Below are 17,799 nucleotides of genomic sequence, written 5' to 3'. Positions count from 1 at the left end.
ATCACGTGCTCAGCACCCAGATGCACCATTGGCTGGAGTGAGTGACACGCTCACGTGCTCCTCTTTCTTCCATCCCGTGCCTGACCCCCACATTCCCCCCATGTGGTACAAAGGCTCAGATGTTTCTAAAAAGGTTTGCAATCTTGCCCCTGTTTGCAGGAGTGGCAAAATAACAATACCTTTGGTGACCTTGAAACATTGCTCTTTGCAGCCCACCAAATAAACGTCTTACTTTTCAGGTGCCCCTCTTCTTGACTCTAGGATGAGAGGACTCTAAGGGCTGTAGGAAGGTGGGAAAAGTTAAAAACAACTATAATTTGGGAAGCCAGCCAGGATAACTGCAGTCCCTGGTCCTGATGGAAAAACTCCCGTTCGGAGTTTTCAGGGCCAGCATCCTAATTTGGGGATGCTTCTCTTACCCACTGGATTTTGGGTCAGGGGGCCATTTGGATGTTGGTGGTCTTTCTTGCCCTGTAGCCTTCCCTGCTCACTATAATCCTGGTGGCACTGTGACCTAGGTGCCCTGCTTTGACCTGGCCTTGGAGTGGCACGGGACCAAGCTGGCCAACGGACTCTCTCTCCCTCTGGGTGACCATTTTGTGGGTGACAGCCCGGAGTGGAGAGAGCCTCCCTCTTCCTGTCCTGGCGGCAGATCCACCCTGTTCCCTGCCCTTTCTGGTGCCTGATGCTTCAGCTGTTCCTTCAATGCTCAGCCACTTTTCATCTTGGAATATTAAATGAACCATATGGGTTTCTATTGCTTGTAGCCAAAGAACCTTTATCGGTATACCTCCCTTCCTAAAACACGATACCGATGTGTCTTAATTGTTGTAATTAAAGTGAGTGCAAAGTAAGTTGGTTTTGAAATGTTCAGTAGGAGATTTTCACAGTGCTGTCCCCACCCTTATCCTCCCAGCCCAAACCCCAGCCGGTTAAAGGTGACCAGGAACCTTGTGACACCAAGATTCACTGGTTGAAGCTTCTTCTGACTGGGTGAGGCTCTCTGAGGGTGAGTGGGGTGTGGAAAGGATGCTGTCTTAGGAATTATGACAAGCTGGTGGCTGTGCCTGCCTCGGGGTGTCCCCTACCCTTCCCTGGGACAGGGATCTTCAACGGCATTGGAGTCTATGCCTGGTGGCCGGAGGAGTGGTTTCTGACTTGCCAGGTGAACATTAGTTGATACACATCTTGGGGGAAGGGTCATCTCTGCTTCTTGTCCCAGGACGGTGTAGGGAGAAAAGTCTAGGTTTTGGAATCAGCCAGACGTGGGTTCCAATCCTGGATCTGCCACTTACTAGCTCTGTAGCTTTGAGCAAATTACCTAACCTCTCTGAGCCTGTTTCCCTTTTAGTAAAATGAGGACAATTGTACTGATATCCCTACCTCGCAGAATCCTTCTGATGTTTTGCATGAGGCAGCCCGTAGAGAAGTCATTCACAGCACAGATGCTGGAGCTAGATTGCTGGGTTCAAATCCTGATTTGACCATATAATATCTAAGTGACCTTGGGACAATACCTGTCTTCTCTCACTTTCCCATATTCTTTTTTTTTTTTTTTTTTTTTGCGGTACGCGGGCCTCTCACTGTTGTGGCCTCTCCCGCTGCGGAGCACAGGCTCTGGACACGCAGGCTCAGTGGCCATGGCTCACGGGCCCAGCCGCTCCGCGGCATGTGGGATCTTCCCGGACCGGGGCACGAACCCGCGTCCCCTGCATCGGCAGGCGGACTCCCAACCACTGCGCCACCAGAGAAGCCCCTCCCATATTCTGTAAAATGGAAGTAATAATAATATCTATTTTATGGGGTCTTTATGAAGACTAAACAAATTAACATTTGTCAGGTGCTTTTCCCACTACTTGATATATTGTGAGTGCCACAGAGATTTCTGTTAAATAAATGCAAGTGTTTGGCAGTATATGTTGCTATTATTGTCATTACTCCCAATGTCCAGCTCAGTGATCTGCCGGCAGCTGGGGCTCGTACAAGCGTGTAGATGTCCATCTCTCAAGATGGTCTCACGTTCGGGGAGCTGAGTGCGGGTCTCTCAGCCCCGCTGGGTAGAGGTGGTCCTGCCAGCTCTGGGGGCAACCTCACCTGCCAGATGGGCCTTCCCCACTCTGCAAACGGACACACCAGACCCCTCTCTCCCGGACCATACTGACCTGAGCTCTCCATGGGGGCCTGGGGTAAGTGTGAGGAGGGTGTGACTGTCTCAGGCAGCAGAATGGAAAGTAAGGTGCTTGTTTTCCTGCAAAGAGCTGGTTCTGCAAAAGAAGAGACAGTTAGTGGTGGGTGGGATGTGTACAAAGTATATTTGTGGAATGGAGAGGCTCCCGGGGGAACGAGGCTTCTCTCAAACTGGAGGGGAGGGACTCTAGATTTATTTAAGAAGTGCTCCTATGGTGCTTGCTATGTGCCAGACACTCTTCTAAACACTTAAAAACTATCAACTCTTTAATAGTAACCTTATGAGGTAGGCACTATTTTCTCCCCATTCCACAGATGGGGAAATTGAAACACAGAGACAAATAACGATTCAAGGTCAAATAGCTAGTAAGTAAAGGAATGAGCCCTTGAACTCAGACCATCTGGCTCTAGAGCTCATGCCCTCAATCATGACCACAGGCTGCCCCACTGTGACCCCAGAGGGAGGGACACCCAAAGTCTGCTTCCCAGGGCAACACACTCCACAACTGAAAAGCAGAGGAACTCTGAAAGAATCCAAGAGCTTGTTCTTTGAAGAAAAAAAAGATACACACATACACACACACACCTGGGAAAGCTAATTGAGAAAGAGAAAACAAAGAGACAATATTAGGAATGATAAACATCCCATATGACATTTATCTGTATAAAGAAAGTCTGAACCCTCTGTATCATACACAGTTTTCTAGGGAAATAAAAATGACTCAAAAGGCTCTAGAAGAGTTAGAAAAACTGCTTATATTAGTAACCAGTGAGGAAACAGAGAAAGCCATCAGGTAACTGGCTCTTAAAAAGTGGTATCTGGCTCAGATGGTTCCTTTGATAAGTTCTCTCAAACCTACAGAGTGAAGCAAGTTTTTATGTTACTTAGCACAGAGTTTACTGTCCCAAAGAATAGAGAAAAAAGAAAAGATTCTCTGAAAAAGCCAGCCTACCCTCGGTACCAAAAATCGAATGAGGATAGTTTAAAAAAATAGGGCAAGCACTTCACATCCACTGGGATAGCTACTAAAAAAAGAAATACAACAGAAGAGACTTCCCTGGTGGCAAAGTGATTAAGAATCTGCCTGCTAGGGACTTCCCTGGTGGTGCAGTGGCTAAGAATCCGCCTGCCAATGCAGGGCACACGGGTTCGAGCCCTGGTCCGTGGAGATCCCACATGCTGCGGAGCAACTAAGCCCGTGTGTCACAACTACTGCGCCTGCGCTCTAGAGCCCGCGAGTCACAACTACTGAGCCCACGTGCCACAACTACTGAAGCCTGCACGCCTAGAGCCCGGCTCCACAACGAGAAGCCACGGCAATGAGAAGCCCGCGCACCGCAACGAAGAGTAGCCCCCGCTCGCCGCAACTAGAGAAAGCCCGTGTGCAGCAACGAAGACCCCACGCAGCCATAAATAAATAAATAAATAAATAAATTTATTACCAAAAAAAAAAGAAAGAAAATAGATCAGTGGTTGTAAGGGTTTGGGATAGGGAGAGGGGGTGACTACAGAGGGGCAACAGGGAACTTTTGGGGTGACGGATTTGCTCTGTACCCTGTGGTAAAATCGATATATGTGTTAAAACTCATTGAACTGCAGAGCAGTAAGAGTCAATTTTACTGCATGTAAATATAGAAAATAAAAAGCTATTAAACAAAGAAAGAAACCCACATCTGAATTGGTAACTGGGATCCCGTGCTTGGGTACTTAGTAGGCTTTGACCAAATTCTAGAATTTACCAAGAAAAAGGCGTGTGTGTTCAATGGTGCTCTCACAGCTTTAAAACACCAGATCATTGACACACAAGGCACAGCTACCTCTTGAGAAACATCCGAGGAGCTGGAGTGGAAAATAATTGACGTATTTTAATATATACCCTTTTTTTTTTTTACCAGTTTAATTTTTTTAAGCTTGTGCATGTTTTATATACTCTAAATGCAAATAAGCCTCTATATCTAATTACCAATTTATAGGAAATATGGAGATTACCAGGATGCAAAATCCAGCGTTTGAGAAACTCTACAGGACGAACATTCTGTTTTCTTTAACAAATAAATTGCAGGGAAGATGGGGTGAAGGTGAGGAGGGGAGACGTAAAGCCAAAGGAAGGGGGGGCTACAGATTAACAGGGTTTAAGAGACATTATCAACCAAGTGACTCTTATTTCGATCCTAATTCAAACTATTACAAAAAACTATGGGGTTAGGGGCTTTCCTGGTGGCGCAGTGGTTGAGAGTCCGCCTGCCGATGCAGGGGACGCTGGTTCGTGCCCCGGTCCGGGAAGATCCCACATGCCGCGGAGCGGCTGGGCCCGTGAGCCATGGCCGCTGAGCCTGCGCGTCCGGAGCCTGTGCTCTGCAACGGGAGATGCCGCGAAAGTGTGAGGCCAGCGTACCGCAAAAAACCCCAAAAAAACAAAAAAAAAACTATGACATTCGAGGCAACTGGGAATTTGAACACCACAGAAATTTGGGTGGAGGGAGATAATAGTTTTGTAGTTCTGTTTGAAAAAAAAGTAACAGCTGTTGTCTTTTCTTAAATTAAACATTCAATGTTGAGGTAACTAGATTCACACGCAGTTGTAAGAAATAACACAGAGAGATCTCACGTGTGCTTTACCAGTTTCCCACTGTGGTAACACCTTGTGAAACTGCAGTGCAAGTATCATTACCAGGATATTGACATTGATACCTTTTTATTCAGATTTCCCTGGTGTGTATGTGTGTGAGTCCTTTATCTTTTAATGATACACACTAAACTATAAAAAAAAAAGTGGTATCCCTTACCCATAGGCACTGGTTTTCATTTTTAATACATTTCTACATCTGATGTCTTAATATGAAATAGGTTTGACTTTGTTTTTATTATGTGGCAGAGGGCACACAAAAGAGAGAGATGACATGTATGTAAGTTGGGAAGCATAATAAAATAGACATCTGTGAGCTCATCACTCAAGGACACGGCCACTGAATTACACTGTGCGTGTAACTTATAATCTCAGGGAAAAAACAATAAAACTGTTAAAATAATTGCTCTTCTCTTCCTCCCTGGGTCTCTGGGACTGCTGTACTGTAAGGTTGACCATGCTGAGCTGTGGCCGTAACTTCTGGAGTCTGAGGAATCCGGCTCAAGTCCCAGCACCCCCATCCCCAGGGGGCCCACTGGGGGCCTCTCTGAGCTGCAGTCTCCTCCTCTCTTTGTGAGATGGACACCCAGAAGAACCAGCTAGAATGTCAGACTATTTCATGATGACATTTTGATCAAGGGCTAGGCATGCAGGTCGGGGAACTAAAACTCCACTCAAAAGAGGAAGGTGTCAGGCATTCATGCTGTTTGTTCTCTCTAAAAACGTGCAGTGGCATGTTTTGGTGGGCAAGACTTGACACTGAAATCTAAATGAACTATGAAACTTCAAACATGAAAGTTCGACTGCGAGTGGAAGACCTTGTGGGTGTTCCCAGTCTACACAGAGGAGCTGGAAAATGGCAACACAGTCAGAACCACTGCCCAAGGTGGACAGGCAGCGGGAACAGGGCAGATCCCCAAATCCAGGGGTGGAGGGAGACAAAGAGAAGCTTCCCAAGTGGGAGCCCAGAAGTTATGTTCTCAAGTCCCCCTCTATCGGTTATGTGGTTGTGAAGAAGGATGGTAATAACCTCTGCTCCAACCCCACCGCCCCACCAGGTCCAAGCCACCATCATTTCTTGTGCAAATTACGGCAGTGCCCCCAGTGGGTCTCCCAGCTTCCACTCTTCCCCCTACAGCCTAGCCCCTGACTGAAGCCCTCCAATGACTTCCCTTAGACCTTATCATAAAGTCCACCCTCCTCACCCTGCCTAAATCTTGCCCGATCTGGCCTCAGTGCTTCTCTCCAGCTGCATCTCATCCCGCTCTCCCTCTGGCTCACCAGGATCTCACCTCATGGCTCTTTGTGTTCCTCTAACTTGCCAATCTCAGTCCTACCTCAGGGCCTTTGCACACCTCTGCCCAGAACACCTTTCTCCCAAGCCTTCCTCACAGCCGGCTCCTTCTCAACACTCAGGTCTCATTTGAAACGTCACCTCCGTAGAGAGGCCTTCCCTTGAGCAGTCTTTCTAAAATAGCTTTCCCAGTCATGCTCTAGCATACTCTTTTATTTTATTCATAGCTTTCATCAGGATCAGAATTTTCCCATGTAATGATCAGTTTTCTGGGCTCTTCATTAGAATGTGAGCTCCACAAACAGTGGGTTCCAGTGTCTCTTATTCACCGCAGCATGTCCAGTGCCTAAGGCAGTTATCGGCACCCAGGAGACAGTGAATAAATATTTTGGAGAAATAGTTGAATGATGAACCAGGGCTAGAGCTCAGATCTCAGCCTGGGGTGCCCAGTCATGGCCCCCTCCCTTCCCTTCATACCCATTCTTCCCCTGCTCCAAACCTCACAGAGCACCCTCTGCCCGAGGAAAATAAAGTACACACACAGTTAAACTTTTGTTGGGGAGGAATCGGCTAATAATGACCATTGAGCAGACTTAAAGGAAAAGAAACCACAAAGATATAGATTAAAAGAGAAGCGTAGGTCGCGTCGGGGGAGGGATAAATTAGGAGGCTTGGGATTAACACATACACACTATTATGTATAAAATAGATAACCAACAAGGACCTACTGCATAGCACAGGGAACTATACTCAGTATTACATAATAACCTATAAGGGAAAAGAATCTGAAAAAGAATATATGTAGCTGAATTGCTGTGTTGTACACCTGAAACTTACACGACATTGTAAACCAAGTACACTTCAATAAAAAAAAAGAGAAGTAGGGACTTCCCTGGTGGTCCAGTGGTTAAGACTCTGCACTCCCAATGCAGGGGGCCCGGGTTCGGTCTGGGATGATGTTTAATGGAAAGCAAAATTCTAAGAAGTTTGAACAATCGCTGTCAGAAAGCCTCCTTCATTCTTCTATTCATTCATTCGCTCACTTATTCACTCATCAACCATGTATTCGGTGCCCGTATGCATTTGTGCAGGTCCTGGGTATATGCTGTGTCACCCCCTTGTTCCTCTGCAGGGGACCTCTGTAATCTATTTCCTGTCCTTTGGGGCTGCTGACCACACCAGTATGGGGCAGAGCCCTCAGGGGTCAAGGCTGCACCAGACAGGAAATGGAAACAGGCAGAACCCAGGTCATTCTGGCAAAACGCAGCAACATCTCAGTTGTCTCACTTCAGGATGATGTGAATTTCTCAGGAAATAAACCTTGCCCTTTTAAGCACCCAAACTTGCCTCTGAGGTTTCCTCGATGAATCTCATGGGAGTTGACTGCACGTACCTCACCGTAACACAGTGAAGATTTCAGGGGCTGCTGGTAGGTGAAGGAAGCCTCCATCCTACGCTGAAAGGCTCCTACTTTCTCACGTATGAATCCCGTTTCAGCAGTGGGGACTGCACCTCGCACAAAGTGGGTGGACGGGGCTGCCGTCTGGCCCACTGCCTCACTGGCCCTCCCAGCCAGGAAGGGCGAGGCTCCGTAATCCATCCAAAAGGGTGCTTGCTGTCATCTGTCTGTTCAGCGGGGATGCCTCTCTTAAACTGGAACAAAGACTCCTCTGTGCGGGTGGCTGCCCTGTTGCTGTCTCTGCTCTTTCACCAGACTGCCAATTTGCTGAACGCTGGGGAGCCAGATAAACACATGGCATTGTCTTGTATGTAAAACAGGGAGACAAAGCCTGAGAAACTGGTCTATGAAAAAAGAGCGTGGAACTCCCATGCTCTTGGAACATCTATTTGGGCTGCTCCGAGGCCCTCTGGCTCTCTTCCTAGCTCCTGGCAGTGTTTCGAGGGACTGAGATTGCTGAGTAAATCAAACAGCATCTATGGAACACTGTTCACGTGGCAGAAAGTGCGCCAGGCCTGAATGTTTAGAGGTAAATAAATGAGACACGGTCCTTGCCCTTAGGAGCTGGGGGCCTACCAGCCCATGACTTCTCACTGACTGCAGTGTGGCCCTACTCGCCACGTTCTCGGCCCACGATTGGCACACTGGTGTCCATGCCCACAGCAAGCTTGAAGACACACGTGTTACACGGAAACCAAGGGTAGTCATCAGTTAGCCATTAATAAATACTGCCTTTGCTGATCAGGCTTGCTTTAATTATTTTTACAAAAACTTGCGTGTCCTCCAAGTGCCATGAAGCCTGAACGATAAGACGTTTGCCCAAGTGGTTTTTTAGGAACTCAAAGCTGTGTCCAGTTTGAGTTTGAGCCCATTAAGACTGGTTGAGACCCTCCATCTGGGCAGGCGCAAATGTCCACTTGGTGACCATTTGGCGTCAGGGGCCCAATACCTCCACCCTCAGAACACGCTAACGGCACCATTTTCTGAGCATGCGTCCCATGAAGAAGCCTGTAGCTTAGTTGCACCTGCACAGAACGATGATTACCTCACCTTCTCTTATCCCCATCACCTTTCCCCATGCTCCACACGCCTCATCTTTATCTCGTAAGTACCCCTCGCCCCCTCGCCGTCAGGAAGGCAGATCTGAGAGTTGTTCTCCCGTCTCCTCGATTGGCTGCCTCACGAATAAACCCTTTCTCTGTTGCAAACCTCAGCATCTCAGCATTTGACTCACTGCGACTCGGGCAGACCAAACGTGTTTGGTAACATGTGCACGGGGAACCAGAGACTTGCTCTGCCTGGTACATTGTGAGAATTTACTGCCCACACTAAAAACTCTGCCCGTGGCAAATGTCTGGAAGGTACACATGCTATTCAGTGAAAAAGCAAGCGTCCTCCTTCCCTAGAAGCAGCCACGGTTCTAGAAAATCTGACTCTGTAGCCCACATTTAAAAGTTAGATTTCACATAAAAATCAAGATTCTCAACTTTTACTTAGAAGGAATAACTGGAAGATCTGGAAACAATGGGCCCATAATTCCACGTGGCAGCAATCAGTGGGCTTGGACTGCAGCTGCCCCCCTGGAAGGGCCAGGCACCCGCCCCTCCTACTGCATCCACCACTGTCAGCTGGTCTGTGGCATTGTTCGTGCTTCCTGCTGGGCTCTTTGAGGCAGACAAGCTGGCAACCCACAAGCTATATAGATCTTTCTTGATTTGTGACGGGGTTACACCCCAATAAACCCATTGTATGTTGAAAATATTGTAAGTCGAAAATGCACTGAACACACCTACCCTTACAGCACATCACAGCTTGGCCCTGCCTGCCTTAAACCTGCTCAGAACCCTTCCATTAGCCTACAGTTGGGCAAAATCTAACGCAAAGCCTACTTGATAATCAACGGTTGACTATCTCACGTAATGGATTGAATACTCTACTGAAAGTGAAAAATAGAATGATCGTCTGGGTGCAGAACGGCTGTAAGCGTATGAGTTGTTGATTCCTGTGATCACGTGGCTGGCTAGGAGCTGCCCTGCCCAGCATATCGAACCCCATATCGCTAGCCTGGGAAAAGATCAGAATTTGAAGTACGGTTTTTACTCAATGCACGCTGCTTTCCCACCATCGTAAAGTCGAAAAGTCTTAAGTCAAACCATTGTAAGCTGGGGACTGTCCACTGTGGCCCAGGTTCCAGTTCTGAGAGAGGAGAGTTAATTGCAGACACGCCTGACGTGAGCTGGGCGTTGCAGTTGCCCCGAGGTGCCATGTGAGTCATTCGACAAGCATTTACGGTACACTTCTCTACTTCTCCGTAGCCCCTGATGCACTGCATCGTGAATGTCAAGCACTTGTACGAAGACAAGACAGGGTCCCTGTCCCCAAGCTGCTCTCAGGCTAGGGAACGGAATCAAGTCTGTTCAGCATGGTTGCTACGGCAACTGGCACAGGAAACAGAGATGATACTGATGCTGAAAACACTGGTGAAGAGGCAGCGGTCCCATGGGAAGGGGGTCCCAGACACAGTGGTAAGGACGCTGCTCTGCCACTTGTGCGGGGCATTGGTCCCCGGCTCCGTCTCGGATGACCGACTGTGGCTTTTGTGCTGCTAACCAGGCGAATGGCACGTCCAAGCTCAGCTCCCAAGCCCCTGCCCTCCCCCAGTTCCCCCAGTCATAGCGAGAATGCGACATCACAGGATAGAAACACACCAGCCTCTGCCACCAGTTAGGAAGATTCCCAGCAGCTGGTACGAGCAGCACGGAAAGCGGCCAAGGGGCAAATCCCAGCCACCTGGGGGCAGCCCCACGGTCACGGCACTGCGGCCTCTCATACATCCCCCACCCCCATCCCTGGCCAGTGCTATTCGTTCCTTGTCTCATTTGCTCAATAGTGATTGAGCCTTATCTGTCCTACAGACTCAAGGTAGGAGAACCAGGTCTTCAACTGAAGATCATATAAGTGGATGGATTCATTCATTCACGCAACGAATATGTTTCGAGCCCCTTCTTAGTGTGAGACACTGTTCCAGTTCCTGGGGATGTGGCAATCAAGTAGGCAAAAACACCTGCTCTCATAAAGGTTGCACCCCTGAGGGTACGTAGTGAGGGTGGGAGTGGGGGAAGACAATAAATTCCATAATTAAGTTGTATATGAGATGCTGAGAAGTGCTATAGGAATACGGCTGAGAAGGGGATCGCGAGGTTCCAGCGTCGGGGGTGCGATGTTAAAAGGTCTCCCTAAGGAGGTGACATCTGAGTAGAAGCCTGCGGGAGGAAAGGAGCAAGCCAATGTCTGCAGGAAACATGTTCCATGCGAAGGGAACAGCCACCCAAGCGCCGAGGAGGGAGGTGCCCGAGGGTTTTCAAGGGACAGTGCAGCTGGGGTGCAGTCGGCGAGGGGACAGTAGGAGGATGCTGGCAGACAGTCCTCCCGGGTTTGTGCCTGTCTGGTGAGCTTTTGTTCCAGATCATTTCTTCAAGAAGGTTTGTATCGTGAACAGCCTTGGAACAGACAGCAAGGATCTCCTCCAGGGCCAAGGGTGGATTTCTCTGCTGACCAGTATGATAGAGACGATGTCCCCCTCCAGGGCAAAGATGGCAGGTTTGCTCGCAGCCCACGGTGAACACTGGGGGTTTCCTTAGCTCAGGGCTAAGCTCAGCCGTGACGCACAGCATGCACTGGGGGCCACCTCCCCGCTCTCCCAGGGGACTTGGGGGCAGGACGCTCACACTGCCTGTTGCACCGTGAGTGATAAACACTCGGGTCTGTGACTCTCGAATCTCGTGTTTTCTGCCAGCATCCCTAAAATTGTGGTACGCTAACCTGTGAGTCACAAGGAGGGTAAAATCTTAGACCCTTTCCAGCAGAGGGGCGAGACCAGAAACAAAGAATGAACGAGTGAATGAATGAATTGGGATTCAGAGGACGTTCCTCCTTAAACACAGAACATTAGCAATGAACGGTCCTCAGGGCGGGTGCGAACACATGGCCGTTCACTGCCTTGGGATAAAATGGGCCACAGGACCAGCCACAGAGCCACAGAGGCGGTTCTGTGACACGCAGCAGGAAGAAGCAGACGGGGGCCCTGTTCGCAGCTGCGGCTGCCCATTCTCTCTGTGCAAGAGATCATGGGAAAGACTTCCCTGCTGGAGGAAGGGCTGCAGAGAGCAGGACTGAGGAGGCCTGGCTCCGGGTCAGTGTCTGGCTGTGAAGATCCCAGCTTCGGAAGATCCCCTGCCTGCCCCATGGCTGGGTCCCGGGCCAGACTCTTCAGACAGGAGAAGCCACCCCTTGGGAAGAAAGACACGGAGTTTCCCAGGACCATCTGGGTCCTCCTTCCCGCCTCCCTCCTGTCCTGCGCCCACCGCCCTGGCACAGAGAAGGGACCCCCCCACCACCGAACCACTCCCCTCTCCTCCCACACGCGTTGCCAGCCGGCCGCCCCCAGGGTATTGGGTCAGATGCCATTTCCAGGACTCTGAGTTCTTCTCTCTGTAGAGACAGACTTGCCAGACGACACATCCAGCTCTTTGGTTTAGAGCCTGTGATTAGTGGGGGGTGGAAATGCAGAGCTTGGGGTTCTGAGGGGGCCCCTGTCAACCCTCATCCCACGAGGCCCGCTGGGCTTTCCAGATTCCCGAGGGCCCTGCTCCCCAGCTGTCCGCTGAGGACCGGGCAGGCCCACTTCCTCGCTGAGTCTGCCTCTGGCTGGGAAGGAAACACCTGGATGCGAGAGGGCTGGTCGAGGGGGGAGGAGGAGAGCATTGTTCCTGGGGGGGGGGCGGGGGGAGCCTGGGAGGAATGTGACAGGGCCTGGATGCAGACCAGGAAGCCACGAGCCAGCCTGGCGTTCACATCCACCATGAGAGCCGAGGAGGTGACAGAGGAAAGTGGCAGAGTGGCCGGGCGGGTAGCATTTGGCGCTGGACTGCCCGGGTTCCAAGCCTCTCTGTTGCTATGGCAACATGTTGCTTAGAGCCCTTGTGCCTCAGTTTCCCTATCTTTAAAGGAGACCTAATATTAGCACCTACCTCATAAGATTACTGTGAGGACTCAAAGAGATGACATTCAAAAGCCACTTACTTAGAGCTAAATAAAGAAACAGGCCAGGCCCACGCTGCTAAGTTCTCCACAAACCCCACGTTAGCAGCCAAACTGAATCTCTAGCTTTTCTTTCTCGCTGTTCACACCCGCTCTCCTACTCTGGGTTTGCGCACTTTGCCCCCCTCACTGGGACGCCCGCTGCTCCATCTCTGCCCACAAGCCCTCTGTCTCCCTCAAGACCCAGGGTTTGCGCGGAGCCCTCCCTGACCCCACACCTGCGGGGCTCTCTCCACCTGCGCGCACACCTCGCCTCGCCAGCGGCCCCGGCGCCTGTTACTGTCTGTGTTAGTCACTCACAGCCATGTCTCAACCCCACACCAGCCGGGCAGCTTCTCAAGGATGGAGACACGGCTCTGGTTGGACTTTGGTGACGGCTGCACACGTAGAAGATGCTGGATCCGTGTGTGTGTGAGTGTGTGTGTGTGAGTGTGTGTGTGTGTGTGTGTGTGTATGTGTGTGTGTGTGTGTGTGTGTGTGTGTGTGTGTGTAGAGAATGGCCAAGATCCGGGACAGAGGTGGACAGATGATGTCCCAGGAGGGGCACCGATGGGGACCCAGAAGATTCTCTCTGAGCCCTGTGCCTTGCTTACCCGCTCTGCACTTTGGCAAGTAAGTTGCCTCAGTCTCCTGACCTATAAACGGGCATTATAAACATACCCAGCCTTCCTCCAATTGCCCGTGAGAATCCAATGGGCTAATGAATGTATCCTATAGCACCAGGCGTCAATAATTAGTCCTGTTATTACTGGCATTTACAGGATTTGGAGAAGAAAGGAGGGGGTCTTCTCACAGGGTCCTGCGTCCTTTCTTCTTGTGAAGATGGATTGAATAATCTTTTTCTAATTTTTTTTTGGCCGCACCTTGAGGCATGTGGGATCTTAGTTCCCTCACCAGGGATCGAACCCGTGCCGCTTGCATCGGAAGTGCGGAGTCCTAACCACTGGACAGCCCAGGTTGGATAATCTTAACTTGGCAGAATGGTCATAGTAGCCACCACATCTGGGCAACCCGTCTCAGAAAGGCTGGGCGTGTATTCACAAGCTCCAGGGGTGTCTTGCCCCTCACGGGCTCCCCTTCCAGCATCCCTCCTCCCGGACCCTCGATCTGCTCTGCTCAGGTCTGCCTCTCCCGGCTCCCTCCCTGGAGACCCCACCCCCAGCCAGCGCCTACCTTGGCTCAGCTGCAGCTCGGCTGTCCACAGTCCTGCCCAGGGAGGCCTCCAGCCCGGGACCACCTGATGTCTTAGACGAGCCCTGACCGGTGTCTGCAGCCTCCAGACCTGCAGAGAAAAGTCCAGTGTCGCACAGGCCTGGCTCTGTCCCCTCCTCTTCCTTCCCCTTCCCCATGGCCCTCAAAGCTCCTCCCAGAGCACATCCTGCTGCGACGTTGCTTTCTAGAGAAGTGTCTGTGGTCAGCCACTGGCCACTGGAGGTTCTTTATTCTGACTGGGTGGGACAGTGGTACCTCCGTGGGCCCTCCGCTGGTGCTGCCTGGGCAGCAATGCAGGGAGCCCTGACTTCTTTCTCGAGCTCCAGACACACCAAGAACCACACCCCCACCCCCGACACCATCAGCCAGATGGCCCCAAGTTCTTCCGACTCAACAGGTGCAAAGCCAGTTCCTCATTTCACCTTCTAAACCCACCTCTCTGCTGCTCATCTCAGAATCAGAAACCTGGGTGTCATTCTTCACATCTCCCCCTCCCTCAACTGTTACACCTAAACAGCACCAAGTCTTGTCACTGTCTCATGAACTGTCCCATTTTTTTTTTCCATCCCCCATGGTGGTCATGAGGTCACCACTGTTTTTCTCCTAAATTATTACAACTGCCTGATGTCTCCCTGCCTCCTCCGCCTCATAGCCAAAGGTCTCTTTCTGATAGTGAAACACAAATCTGATCGCGTTACACCTTGTTACAACCTTCAATAGCTCCCTATTACCTTCAAGAGAATGGCCAAATTCCTTAGCATGACTTGCAAGGCCCTTCTTGATCTGGTCCTTCCTTGACCCCCAACCTCAGGCTTTATCCCCTTGCTCTGACGCCTTCCAGAACGACTGCAGTTCCTTAATGATCCAGGCCGTCTCCCACCTCCAGGCCTTCGCATGTGCAGTGAAGTTGGGATTCTCTTCCCAACCCTTCTCCTGGCTCACTCCTAACCATCCTTCCTTTGGTACAGAAGAGGCAAAAACAGGTCAGGAGGAAAAGTGGAGTACCATGGAAGCTGGGGGTGGGACAGTGTCAAGGACTTGATGGTCAACGGTGTCCAAGACTGCAGACAGGACACGGATGAACACCAAAAAGCATCTGCTGACCTTGATGATTAGGAGAGAGCAGTGCTGGGGAGCAGATCACCTCCACGGTGACATGTTTGCTAGTTTGTCTTATTCTTTCTTTTTTTAATTTCTTTTGTGATACGCGGGCCTCTCGCTGCTGTGGCCTCTCCCGTTGTGGAGCACAGGCTCCGGACGCGCAGGCTCAGCGGCCATGGCTCACGGGCCCAGCCGCTCTGCGGCACGTGGGATCTTCCCGGACCGGGGCACGAACCCGCGTCCCCTGCATCGGCAGGCGGACTCTCAACCACTGCGCCACCAGGGAAGCCCCTGTCATATTCTTTCTTTTTCCCATATTTTGAAGCCAAGCAATATTTTGGGGAATCTCCAACACATTTCTAGACCTTTGAAAAACCCACACACTCTATGCTGTCATCCGATATGGCCTAATGCCTAAATGGCTCTGGAGAGAGGCAGATTGCAGACAGCATGAATGCCTGGATTCAGCTGTGCCTGAAACCCTGATGTCTAGATCTTCTCTTAATTGTTCAACTATGTGATCCAATAAATGCTCCCTCCTTTTCGATTAAGACTGTTTGCACCGGGTTTCTGTCACTTGGGTTTCTCCTTTGCAACCAAAGGAGAAGCCACTGACCTTTCTCTGCAGGGGCCGAGTGGGCTCTGTTCCATCCCTTCCTTTTGTAGAAGAGGCCATTTGAAAAAAAGAAAGAAGTCCAGAAATTTGAACTATTTGCTCTAGAGCTCAGCTTCCCTCTCATGGCTACTTCTTTTCGGTCCCACTCACGTGACTGAACTCACATTTTATCTTGCATCTTTGTAACCTTAGGTCACACGTCTGCCGCCTCCCTCCCCCTGTGAGTTCTGAGAAAGCAGAGGCTAGGTCTTATTCATTATTCTATCCATCACAGGATAAGAGAATGTTAAGAGACAGTCTGGCTCAGTAAATAAAACAAAGGGATGAATGGATGAACGAATGAATGAGGGAATGAATGAGTGAAGTGAATAAGTCCAGGACAGGATGCAGGACCAAGAACTCAGCCCCTGCAGGTTCAGGACTCAGCAGCAGCCAGCAGTGTGGCCATCACGGGCGGCCCCTTCTCCTTATCAGCTTTGGCCTGAGTCGGAAATCACAAGTTGATGTCAGCCTCTTGCGGCTGCCCTGCTCCTCTTATCATCGGCTGATGTCTCTGCAACTACCGTGGGTGTGGTAGCCACGGAAGGAGCTGCTTGGTGACCGCGGACAGCCTGGGAGCTGGGCCCTGCAAGGAGGAGCTGAGGTACCCTCATTTTGTGGGCACGCAGCTGACAGCCAGCCAGGAGACAGAAAGTGAAGGAGGTGGACGGAGGAAAGACCAAGGCCCCACACCTGCCCCCAGCGCACCACGCCTACCATCACCGAGGGGGTGGCGTTGCCCCTCTGATTGTTCCCAGTGACGCCGTATCCCTCCAGATGCTCTTCGTGTTTGTTTAATCTGGGCTTTTCAGGCCGTCTGTTGCCAAGTTTCCCATCTGCACCGATCTCTCAGCAACAGCCCTTTCCCCCAACAAGACCACATGATCCGTAAGCATCAGACTCGAGAGGGTTAGGGTTCCCTGCACGTACTGCTCCGGTTCCTAGATCACCTGGTTAGCTAATGGTTGAAAAGCCACTCTGGGGTGACCAACGCCCAAGACACAGAAGCAGAGGCTCGACATCTATGGCCCCTTGGGGCAGAGCTGTGATAGCTTCCCAGGTTTCTCTACCCCAGCCTGGGCGTTTGGAGTCTGTTCACTAATTCACCTCGGAGCTGCCACGTCGCTTATCTTTCCTGCAGACAATCCACTGCTTCTGTTCCATCCTCATCCCTCTTTCCAGTCCCCTTTATTCAGAAAGATATGTCTTACTTATTTCCCTGTCTATTACTAAGCCGCTGAGAGGTTTAAACAAGCGAAACTTTAAATTTTTAAACAAATTAAAACAAATGAAATCCTCTTGTAACTGTGGTGGTAGGGAGATGAGTGCTGTGATCAGGGCACTCTAGAGGGCCAGGGTATTGGAGTCAGGGAAGAATTATTTGTTTTGGATACGGGAAACCCAGGGCCACCTGTGCGTTGCTCCAGCCCCATCTTCTGCAGGGGTCCCCTCTGGGATCATTCAGAAGCCGATGCAGAATTCATCATCTCTGAGTTTTCTAAGGAGTTCGCTCTCAGAAAATCCTAATAAGCAATGTAGATTTTACTGACGGTTACATTAGGAGGATGGAGAAGAAGTGGATATCACTCATCTCTTAACAAGCTATTTAAAAATCTTCCGTTGTCCGGACGCCCTCCTCCAGGCCATGCCGTTGGACTGGTAGAGTGTTTTTTTTTTTTTTCCTTTCTCTTTTCTCCCCGTGACCCCAACTCACTAACTCCTGGCTCCTCCCACCCAGATTTTTTCACAAACACGTCAAAGGACTCTTGAAGTGCATTCAGAGCACCTCAACTCCATTCTAATCCTTGCCTGCCAGTTTTTATACCCCGAACTCATTAACAACAACCAAAAAACAAATGGTTCTCTGGTTGGTAGGACCCATCCTTAGAAAGCAGTGAGAGGTAATAAACCAGAAAATAGCTGTTATAGAAACACATTTTACTTTATCTATACAATCACTTCAAGAGTTTAGGACAATTATGGAGATGGGTAAACTTGAGTTTAAAGGCTCGTATAACTGGCAGGTGCTGGGACTTGAACCAGGAAACACCTAGTCCAGCGAGTTCCTTGTAGGACCACAGGGAGGACCTGCAGGCTGAGCCAGCCTGAAGCCTGGCCTGTGTTCCTTGGCTCTCAACTCTACTGCAGGGAGACCAAGGCAGTG

At 50.3% G+C, this 17,799-nt stretch overlaps 1 protein-coding gene across 1 annotated transcript in view; it reads right to left on the bottom strand.

Moving 5' to 3' along the window:
- PIK3R6 (phosphoinositide-3-kinase regulatory subunit 6) overlaps positions 1–14,775 on the bottom strand; it is a gene marked incomplete at its 5' end in the record, with an annotated part of 47,161 nt that extends 32,386 nt beyond the window's left edge. The window contains 3 exons of the mRNA XM_082679783.1: positions 2,163–2,264; positions 13,841–13,949; positions 14,611–14,775. Of these exons, the coding sequence (XP_082535909.1) occupies positions 2,163–2,264; positions 13,841–13,949; positions 14,611–14,775 (376 nt within the window). The remainder of the gene's footprint in view (positions 1–2,162; positions 2,265–13,840; positions 13,950–14,610) is intronic.
- Between the last annotated feature and the right edge of the window lie 3,024 nt (positions 14,776–17,799).

Source organism: Grampus griseus (assembly GCF_964374135.1).
Source record: "Grampus griseus genome assembly, chromosome: 20".
NCBI classification, from domain to species: Eukaryota; Metazoa; Chordata; class Mammalia; order Artiodactyla; family Delphinidae; genus Grampus; species Grampus griseus.
This window is presented reverse-complemented; position numbering and strand designations above follow the sequence as displayed.